General features: G+C 45.7%; 2 protein-coding genes across 3 annotated transcripts; one reads left to right on the forward strand and one right to left on the reverse strand.

The window, feature by feature from the left end:
- The first annotated feature begins 259 nt into the window (after positions 1 to 259).
- On the forward strand, positions 260 to 3,607 carry LOC136476153 (uncharacterized). The gene is made up of 2 exons (XM_066473877.1): positions 260 to 2,075; positions 3,320 to 3,607. The coding sequence occupies exon 1, from the start codon at positions 339 to 341 to the stop codon at positions 2,064 to 2,066; it is 1,728 nt and encodes a 575-aa protein (XP_066329974.1). The 5' UTR covers positions 260 to 338; the 3' UTR covers positions 2,067 to 2,075; positions 3,320 to 3,607.
- A 412-nt stretch (positions 3,608 to 4,019) lies between these two features.
- Positions 4,020 to 7,441, reverse strand: LOC136476160 (serine carboxypeptidase-like 2). Of its 2 annotated transcripts, XM_066473897.1 has the most exons (13): positions 7,039 to 7,441; positions 6,743 to 6,828; positions 6,534 to 6,656; positions 6,325 to 6,427; positions 6,015 to 6,052; positions 5,790 to 5,891; positions 5,628 to 5,708; positions 5,390 to 5,542; positions 5,231 to 5,302; positions 4,851 to 4,969; positions 4,638 to 4,751; positions 4,467 to 4,512; positions 4,020 to 4,348 (listed from the first exon to the last, which is right to left on the reverse strand). In XM_066473897.1, the coding sequence occupies exons 1-13, from the start codon at positions 7,370 to 7,372 to the stop codon at positions 4,265 to 4,267; spliced, it is 1,455 nt and encodes a 484-aa protein (XP_066329994.1). In that variant the 5' UTR covers positions 7,373 to 7,441; the 3' UTR covers positions 4,020 to 4,264. The 2 variants fall into 2 exon arrangements, with proteins under 2 accessions (XP_066329994.1, XP_066329986.1); XM_066473889.1 differs by having other exon boundaries at positions 5,628 to 5,891.
- Between the last annotated feature and the right edge of the window lie 3,082 nt (positions 7,442 to 10,523).

Genomic DNA, 10,523 nt, shown 5'->3' on the forward strand with positions numbered 1-10,523 from the left:
CTATAAATAATGTCAAATGTGTTTAGATAAAATATAAAGGTTGTGAATTTAAATTCCTTTAATCAGATATTCAGTCAATAAACATTCATATTTTTTTTTATAACCAACATTCATATTATTTATTTACACCCAGGCTCTCGGCTCGGCCGATAACAAAAAAAATCGAAGCGGTTCGGCTGCCGCACGGCCGTACCGCGCGGACGCGAGACGTACAAGAAGACTACCCCGAGCCCCCGACTCCACAGATGCGGCCGGCAGTCTCCCCCCCAACTCTGCCCAAAAATTTGAAATCCTTTTCGCTTCCCTCTTCACCGAGCTCCGACCCCCGAGCCCCCTCGATGGCGGATCCGCCGCCTGTGCTCACGCTCCTAGTGAAGAAGGGCCCCTGCGAGGGGAAGACCCTGCAGCGCCGCGCCGGCGCCGCGCCGCTCCGTGTCGGCCGCGTTGCCAAGGGCAACCACCTCTCCGTGGGCGACGCGGGCGCGTCGCAGAGGCATCTCTCCGTCGAGTTCCTCCCGCCGCCTGCGGCCCGGTGGGCCGTCACCGATCTAGGCTCCTCCAACGGCACCCTCCTCAACGTTACGCCTCTCGTGGCCACTATCCCCGCTCCGCTCTCCGACGGGGACCTCATCAAGATCGGGGAGACCACCGTGCTCGCCGTCTCGATATCGACCGATGCAGGCCCGGGACCGGGCCCCGCCGCGACTAGGCGTTCCGCGCGCAACTTGGCGGCGGCGGCGGCGGCGGAGGCGGAGGAACAGGGCCCCGCGGTTTCTCGCAGGGCCGGACGGAGGAAGGCCGGTGCGGCGGAAGCCCCTGAAGCTGGGAATGAAGTGGAGGAGGAAGCTGCACTCCCGACTCGCCGAGGCGGGCGGAAGAAGGCTGGTGCGGCGGAAGCCTTCGAAGCTGGGAATGAAGTGGAGGAGGAAGCTGCACTCCCGACGCGCCGAGGCGGGCGGAAGAAGGCCGGTGCGGCGGAAGCCCCCGAAGCTGGGAATGAAGTGGAGGAGGAAGCCGCACTCCCGTCTCGCCGAGGCGGGCTGAAGAAGGCCGTTGAGCCCGCTGGAGTGGAGACGGAAGCGGAAGATGAAGAGGAGGAAGCGGCAATACCGAGCCGTGGCAGGTCAAGGAAGGCTGCAGTGACGTTCGTCCTTCCGCCACACCCGCAAAACACTAGGTCAGCGAGAGCTGCTGCAAGAAGAGGTGAGGTGTTGGGGTGCGAAAACGACGAGGGGGAAGTGGTGAGGACCGGAAGGGGGCGAGGACGGGTTCCAAGGGCAAGCGCAAGGAATGGTACGGGTGTTACTCCCGAGGAGGAGGAAGAGGAGGGTGACGTAGCTGTGGCCAGAGATCAGGAAGGGACAGCTGCCGAGGGCAAGGGTGAGGTGGTGCCGGCGGCTGGGAGAGGACGAGCAAAGAGGGGCAGAGGAGGCCGAGGCCGAGGCCGCGGAAGGGCTACGAGGGCAAGTACAAAGAAGCAGGCTGAGGATGCAATTGTTGAGAACGATGAAAATGAGCAAGAAGAAAAGGATATGGCTGATGGCAGAGAACGAGTGGGGAGTCCATTGAGGGTGTTGGCTGTGAATGATTGTTCTGAAGAGGATGACAAGTTGGATGGAAACTCAAAGGCATCCGTGGAGGATGAGAAGATGGTGGATGTGGAGGAGGATGCGACATTGACAGAGAGGGCAATAGAGGGGAGGGTCAATGCTCAGCATGCTCCTGCTGACAATGGTGGTGTGGAAGAAGAGGAGGTGAAGAATTTGAGCAAGGGAGGGGAAACTGAATTAGATCAGGAATTGAGGGAAAAAGTGTCACCTGGGTCAAAGAATGACAAGAGGGAAGCTACTGGTACCAGTGGTGAGAGAGGCCATGTGGGGGAGAGCAAAGGAAGACACAGATTGGAGAATATGACATTGGGGGAGTGGTTTGTTCAGATTGAGAAATACCTTCTAGCAAAGAATGCAGAGGCTGCTGAAAAGGCGATAGCTGAAGTGCAAGAGAAACATCGGCGGTTTTGTGAACATGTTAAATCGCTCAAGCTCAACAAGAGTCCTGCTCCTTGAGATTCCATGGTACATTCAGCTATAACTGAAACATTGTCCTATTATTACTTTTTTTTGAAACAATGTCCTATTATTACTTCTGTTCATGTTTTTTCAAGAATCAATTGCAATTTTTGCAAGTGCCCCTAATATATTTGTTAAGCATGAACTTTGCTATACTGCAATGAAATATTCTTGTGAGAAATGTTGAAATCTTGTGGTTAAATCTTTCAAGTTTTTGTCCTATTGTGAATGCTGATTATAATTAGAAATTTTCTTGTAGCAAACAACTTGTTTGCCAGTGGCAAGGGGTAGTTGGTAATTTTGATGCTTAGTTATGTAAAGAGAGATGTACTGTAGTATAGGCCTTGTTTGGCACGACTTGTAATTGTGCAGAATTTTCTTTTATGAGAAGCTGGTGAAAAGTGTATTTTGATTATTCAGTTAATTCCTAGTCTGGTTATTGATAAGCTGCTGCAGAATCATGTTGTTTGTCACAGCTTCTGCTTTGTCTGTGAAAAGCTAAGAAATAAGCCCTGCCAAGCAGGGTATAGTTCTTCAGGGACCTTTTTTTTTTGTACATGCTTAGTTTTCTTTTTCTTATTATACCACATACTTGAACTATGCCTTTGTGTTACTGACAAATTTTATGGTCCTGTGTGCTGTGATTTCATGAAAGTCATGGTGCACAGTTCACCTGCAATATTAGCTTGTCTGACCCTTTGCTACCATGAATATCTAATTAACAAGAACCATTTGTGTACAAGAATTTGGCGAATTCTTTTAGGATATTGTCCACTGTTTTGCCACCTTTGATTCTCTGAATGATTCAATAAGGGTGCTTGAAATTTTGTTAATTTTTTTGCACAGTTTCGTCAATCGCTTATGAAATTAAGATAAATCTGTTACTTCAAAGTTTTCTTTCAGTAATCCTGCCCAACTGAGTGCGTGTTTAGTTCGCGAAATTTGGAAATTTGGCTACTGTAGCACTTTCGTTTTTATTTGGCAATTAGTGTTCAATCATGTACTAATTAGGCTCAAAACGTTCGTCTCGCGATTTCCAACCAAACTGTGCAATTAGTTTTTTTTCGTCTACATTTAATGCTCCATGCACGTATCGCAAGATTCGATGTGATGGCTACTGTGGCACTTTTTGAGAAACTTTTTGGGAACTAAACAAGCACTGAAGTAAACCTTGTTACTTTTTAATAACTAACAGATTGCTTATTTGACTATTATCCACAAGTTGCTTAAGCCTGCTATGTTCTCTACAGGATAATCTGGAAATATTTTGGACAGCCTAATGTTGGATGATTTGATGACACCATCATATCACAATGAAGACAACAATGCTAAAGCGTCGCAAACTGTAGGTTTGTGGTGTAGCTACCAGTAGCAGGGTGGTGATCTTCGAAGTTGTTTATTCCAGGCTTAAGTAGTTTGGTACTATTCATGAATGTGACGAGAATGTCGTGCTAGTATGTATAAAGCAGTAGAGTTAGCTCCACTGAATTCTCCGTTGCATTCAGTAGGGTTCTTATGTCCTGAACCTCTATGATAGTTAACTGAATTCTCTGTTGCATTCAGTAGGGTTCTTATGTCCTGAACGGCTGAACCTCTATGATAGTTATCTGCAATATATCCTTTTATCTTCTGTCTCGGTTTATAATGCAGATATTTGGAGGATTATTTGTCTCCATTCCACATGCTGACATGCGAGTTTTTTTCTCTTTGCTACTAGTACTTGTTTAGGACCATGCTATTCTTCTGCTTAGAGGCCTCAATACCATCGGAGGCACTGCATGAAAATGATATGTGATGAAGCGTCTTATGTACAACATAGGATCTGATAGTTTATTCCTCTTTATTTACTTGCTTACCCATTGCTTATGGCTTATGCGAGCTTATATCCAATGCCAATAGTTAGTGAACAATCACTGTAGATGGTTCTGAGATTCTGACTGCAGTCGTCCACATTGTGAATTCAGCCTAACTAACGGACGAGTAGAGAGGCAAACATACAGAATGATTTTTTTCTCTTGAAAGCGTAGGAGACATACGTTTCGTTACAATAATAAGAAAACGAGTCTAAGAATCATACACACCAATTTGGGTGAAGTTCAGTACACAGGAGGATTTGCCAGATAAAACAATGCTGTTGAGATTGCGTAGCACTGACCATCGTTGGGTACTTGGGAGTTGAGGGCAAAACAGATGTGTCAGAGAGGCTCACCGTCCAGCCACCTTTGAGCCATCGCGAAACTTTCTTCAGGCTGGTATTCTGGAGTAGTATGACCGCCACCCTGCGCAAGCAACAACGCATTAGGTTACTTAGGGTACGTCTGATTACCTGATCCAATCGTGAAAACGTGCGTGAGCTATCGACAAAAAAAATCTGATAGGGATTAGGGACATAGCTACCTTCACTGTCGCAAAGGTCAAATTGTTGGCGTATGTTATCGTAAACCTGAACAGGATAATTAAAGGAAAAAAAAGCAAGTGATGTCCCTGTCAGAGAGCGGATTCCAGACGATTGGATTGTAATACAGTTTTTATTTGGCAAACATTTGTATATTCAGCAGGTGAACTAACCCAGCAGCCTGGCCCTTGAGGTGCCATGCTCTCCAGTCATCAACTATGGAGAAATTCAGTGATCTTATCCACGCTTGCGTGCTGAGGAACGGTACCATAAGGTCATGGTCTCCACTGCACCCACAAAGATCGCGATGGCATGACATGGAAGAAGGTTCACGCCCAGGCTGAGGCTCAGCTAGAAAGAACTGTTCTGAATTCTTGGATGCTCACCTGTACACAAGCGCACGGTAACCTCTGGTCGTGAGGTTTAAATGGTACTTGATGCTGCTTGGGAGGTCATTTGCGTAAGGAAGCCCTTTGATGCACCTTATCCATTCGCCAACTGTCCCCTTTTCAAGATCGTCATATTTGCATCATTATTTTTTTGACGTAAATATTTGCATCATTATTAAAGCCATTAGTACAAAAAATGTCCGATTATGCGTCCTAGAGAATCATTAACTACAGGCCCAGTTTCAAAAATTAAGATATATTATAATACTTGACTTTAGAGTCTGCTTAGCAGAAGCAGTTTTATGACAAGAACATATTCAGGAGTACAATCTGAAAAGAAGTACCTCCTTCCGTTTCAAAGAAAAGAAAAGAAATACCTCCTTGATCCCAAGAGCATCCCTGGTAGTATCGTTGTTCATCCAATAGTAAGCCAGGTAGTAACCATATGTCTGCAATTTCAGATGAATTCTTGCTAGAAGAACGGAGAGGGTCACATCACATCATCAGAGCACATGCAGTTGTAGAGACCAACTTACAAAACAATGAAGTTTAGGACGATCCGGCGGCTCATTTAGCTGTATAGATTCTTCTGATAGAACCCTTCTTGAATCACCATTATATTTGGGTTTTGGCGCGGCTACAGGACATACATCGTACAGGATATGTGCTTTTGGGATTTCAGAAAGGAGCTGCAGTGAAATTAGAAGGCGGCATTGGTTACATTACATGATGAAAAGAAATAAAAACAGGTCAGAGCACATGTATCTTTCTTACATTGTTAATAGTGAGCAGCACCTCAGCACACAATTTGTTTGCAGGGTTTACATAATCTCCTTTGCAATGCTCCACTGCAGCCTTTGTAAAAGGAAAATGGAAACATTCTACACAAAGATTACGTTGGACTTGGTCAACATGTGTGGATGTGGAATTACGTACCTCGTATAGCTGATCAGATATGATTCCAAAGCCATGAGAAGCTGGAATCACGAAGTTTTCATCAAACCTAGAGTCTGTTACAGGATTGCCAACTAGATAGCCCTGTGAAATTGTAAATAATTGTATAAGCACAACAAAGAACTAGACACATGATCTCACACTATTTTTACTCCTTTTTTCTTTTTCTCCATTTAAATTGTTTGAAGGCCAGAGAAAAAAACATGCCTTGAGATTGATGCGAGGCTGCTGCCTTTCCTCAATTCCTGAAGCATAGTGTAATAAAATTCAAGAGTCAGCTCTATGATTTGTAAGGGAAAGCAGATCTTTTTATATATTTCTAAAAGAGGAGTTTCCTTTGAACAAAATTTCAGAATGGTATTCGAAAATGAATAAAGAAAAGGGTAGCATACCAATCATGTTTACTGAAAATTAGAATATGATTGGGTAGCAGGATGCCAGTTAAATTGTGAAATTATTTGCGCTTTTTCGTGTATCTTGAGGACTTGAGGTACGTGGAGCATTCAGTAGAGTTTACCTTCTGAAATATACTGCGCAATAAGTGGAACCACCTTTCCAGCATACGAATCCCCACCAATGTAGAAAGTATTCGAAAGATACTGCGGATGATCGATGAACCACTACATAATAACCGTACAGAAGTTGGCAAGTAATTGAGGTACACGGTTCTTCCATCGAAACACTTCATCATCAGGGCTGTAAGAGACCAACTATGCTTATTTTCACCTGCTTCAGGAATGTGACGATTTGCAAAGACGATGAGTAGTCGCCTACATCGTAGCCTTTGGGATCCCGTGCATACGAGAAACCAGAGCCAACAGGGGAATCCACGAAGAGAATACTTGCCATCTGAAACCGTCAACAAGGCGCAAACTGAATTGAAATGAGGCTTTAGGAAGAGAGTTTTTTCAGGACTATGAATTGATGTACATTACCTGTGTCCATGAATATGGGTTGTAGACCAACTGCGGCAGATTGCTTTGGTGAGGCGTATAAGGTGCCAACACAAATTTTATAGGACCTGTGCAAGAAGATGACACAATTGGATATATATTCTTAAGCCTTTTTAACATCTACATATACAACATGAAAAACTACCTAGTAGTAGGAAGAAAACAACATCAACCGGCTTATCAAGCCCAAAAACCATTAGCCGACAGCTCGACATATTCACATGAGGCGTTATAGCATTTAATTTAACGGCCAGAAGATCGCTATGGATGGAACTAACCTACTTCAAAGGCGAGGCCGCTGAAAACAGTGCAGCGTGGCCCGCCGGTGAGCCACAGTAGGACGGGGTCCGTGCGCGGGCTCCGCTCCGACTCCACGAAGTAGTAGAAGAGCTCCGTCCTGGTGTCGTCGTCCACGCCCACGTATCCGGTCTCCAGGTAGAAGGGCAGAGGGCCGTGGAATCCCGGCAGGTGCGTCACCACCGACGACGACGACGACGATGCGCGGGACAGCGGCAGGAGGAGGAGGTAGCAGGCAGCGGCGAGACGCAGCAGCAGGGAGAGATGGCGGCGGCCGCCTCCCGCATGCATCGGAAGTGTAGGCTTGAAGGCCATGCTTGGGATCGTGTTTGGAGGTGCGATGAATGGAGAATGCGTGGTAGAGTCGCTACATGTCGAGCTCCGTGGGACTCTGTTGATTTTGATCACTGCTGAGCAGCTCCAGTGTTAAGGCTGTGATTAGTTCACGAATTTTGTGAATTTGGCTATCGTAGTATTTTTATTTTTATTTGATAATTAGTGTTTAATCATAGACTAATTAGACTTAAAATATTCGTCTCATAATTTTTAATTAAACTGTACAATTAATTTTTTTATCTATATTTAATACTCATACATGTATCATAAGATTTAATATAATAGCTACTGTAACACTTTTTAGAAAAGTTTTTAGAAACTAAACAAGCACTAAATCGAACTGAACTGACACGGTTCGGATGGGTAGAGGTCGGTTTGGGAGAGTTGCAGTGTCTCGTCGGTGGTTGCTCCAAAGAAACAATAAATAAATAATTGGAAGTGACCCTGGCTGATGAGGTTTCACAGTCAATACCATCGATGATCTGTCCTATACAAAGATTTTTTTATTGGACAGCCACGGCACGGTTCGACGCTTGAGTTGGGTTCGATTTTACTTGTGACAACGAGCAGTCGAACCGTGTAGCCTTCCCTTTGCTTCTCCCTCGGTTCGCTTTTGCAGTACACTGGAGGTGCCCGGTGATCGACCTCATCTCGTTTTTTTCTATTTTATTTTAAAATGGGATACAAGGACGATAGGATCATCGAGGAATCACGTCTCGATCATATATCTAAAATACTAAACGGATAAATCTCAAGATTAACAAACTTATTATAAATGTCTTGCTGTTGAAGAGCATGTCATGACGTTAAATTCTAAAAAAAATTCAAAAAAAAAGATACGAGCACTCACGTCAAATCAAGAACCTAAACCTAGATGTCTAGATGAATTGGCTATCATAAAAAATCAAACCGAGTTACACTCAATTCGTTCAAGACATCACACGTAGGCGGCCATCGCCTTGCGATCTCAGGTGGTCACCCGGGCTCGTTGGCCAAGTGCAAAGAAAAATTTTAAATCCGTATCAAGAGAAGCACTATATTTTTTAGGTACTTGTCGCAAAAAAATATTTTTTAGGTAAATATTTCAACATAGTGAAAATCGTTAGGGCTCCTAAAAATTTCTGGCTCTGCTACTGACATCACATCTTGACCCAATTTAATAGAAAAAACAGCACATCTTCGACCTTAGTTTAACTTTTCTTTTCCCTCTTTTCCATTTGAAGCACAAGCTACTCTCTGCCCGAAAAGATATATTATTCTAGCTTTATCTTAAATCAGATAATTATATGTTTATCAAATCTCTTAGAAGAGTATTGATTGTTATAAATTCAAATTTATATAATAGATTCATCATGAAATATATACATTCATGGTATACTTTTGATGCTATAAATATCAATATTTTTCAATATATTTAGTCAAACTTAGGATGTTTTTTATATTTCGACAAAAACAATGACAGTAATTGATAATATTACTCGTGGTGCGCGTGTTGCGTACGTGCATTAATTAGCTTTAGCTTTCGACAAAAAATAATGACATTAATTAATAATAATATAGTGAACTCGCTGCGTACATGCATTAATTAATTAATTAATCGAAAACTGCACCATCAGACCGTCTCCAACAACTCATGCATCACGGCATGCCTAAAATGCCTACTCCATGTTGCTTTATCGGTGGAAAACACGGTCCAACAGACGACGCAAACGAGGGACCTTTTTGGATGGGACGCGATGCACGACCCAAGTAAGCGTCGCCTCTCTCCTCGAACCCAAATCTCTGGCACCGGTGGGGAGAGGACGCCACCGCGCGTGGGGGCTATCTGCGCGGACGTCGAGTTCGGATCCGCCGGGAAAGGAGCGCCGCCACGCCCAATCGACTGGATCCACCTGCAGCTGACCGAAAGGGGAGAGAAGGCGAGCGCGGTGCGCAGGCGCGGGTGGTGCGCCCCGCCGCGGCGCAGGGTCCTAGCGAAGGAGGAGGACGAGGCGCCAGCGAGGAGCGGGGGCGCCCTCTCGTCGCCGGATCTCGCGACCACCGGCGCCAGGAACTTGGCGGCGGTGAAGGACGCGGCTGCACGTTGTAGAGGTCGACGTCCGGGTAGAGGTAGTCGTCGATGGAGAGCTCGGCGATGGTGCGGACGTCCTCGCCGTACATGAAGAGCGCGAGCACGAAGAAGGCGGCCACCAGCGTGGTGCCCGAGGAGTGGCCTGCCGCGGCGAGGAGGGAGTGCGCGGAGGAGGAGAGCGAGCCCAGGAGGCCGAGGTCCCCGGTGGTGGTGGTGGTGGGTAGCGGTGGGGGGTCGGAGGCCGAGGTGGAGGTGGAGGTGGGCGGCGGCTGCTTGGCCATGGCTGCTGCGGAAGGGAGGGGGTGGTGTGGTGACGCAATGCCGCGCCTAGGTGAGCTGCGGGCAAGCAGTGAGTGGATCGGTGGAGGCGACGCGGGGATAGGAGGGAGGAGGAGGTGGCTGAGGTAGATGATGGTAGCACCGTTGTGAGCTGCTCGCGCATGGCGACAGGGGCGTTGGCCAACGCCATGGCGACGAGCAGAAGGGGAAGGAGATGGGTGGGCGGCGGAGAGACCAAGGAAGAAGATGGCTGATTTGCGTTGGCTGCTGGAGAAGCTAAATTTTGGGTGCGGACCCTTTTACTTGTGCATGACCCAAACCAGAGAATGGGTGTTGTGTTTAGGTTATCATTGTTGGAGACAGTCTTAGTACAGCTATTTTCTAGAGAGTTAGACTATCTCCAACGGCTTACCTATATGGGTACCCAAACCCAAAATAGGTATTGGATGGTACTGTTTCGGTCTCCAACAGATTACCTATATACGAGACGCGTTTTGTGTTGCAGCAGACTCACAACCCAAATATGAGTATTCTCTCTCCTGAATACTCATTTGCAGAAAAGGTTCTTCTTTGGGTCCTGTTATTGAAGAAGACCAAAAATAGGTATTGAACCATTTACCTGTAACGCTACTCAAACGTGAAATATGTCTTGTATTTACCTGTAGCGCTACCCAAACGCCCTGTTTGTTTGGGTTTATTTAGCTGATAAGCCATGACTGAAAGTACTATTGACTGATTTAGTGTGAGAAAAAAATATTATTTATTGGCTAAAAAAATATA

This window comes from Miscanthus floridulus, chromosome 1 (genome assembly GCF_019320115.1).
Source record: "Miscanthus floridulus cultivar M001 chromosome 1, ASM1932011v1, whole genome shotgun sequence".
Taxonomy (NCBI): domain Eukaryota; kingdom Viridiplantae; phylum Streptophyta; class Magnoliopsida; order Poales; family Poaceae; genus Miscanthus; species Miscanthus floridulus.

Bases quoted from the DNA above. Each gene is read 5' to 3' on its own strand.
- LOC136476153 (XM_066473877.1), top strand. From the start codon at position 339: ATGGCGGATCCGCCGCCTGTGCTCACGCTCCTAGTGAAGAAGGGCCCC.
- LOC136476160 (XM_066473889.1), bottom strand. From the start codon at position 7,372: ATGGCCTTCAAGCCTACACTTCCGATGCATGCGGGAGGCGGCCGCCGC. The intron at 4,752-4,850 runs GTGAGCATCCAA...TTGTGGGTGCAG, and splicing joins TACCGTGCGCTTGTGTACAG to TGGAGACCATGACCTTATGG. The intron at 4,349-4,466 runs GTAGCTATGTCC...TTGCTTGCGCAG, and splicing joins TGACCTTTGCGACAGTGAAG to GGTGGCGGTCATACTACTCC.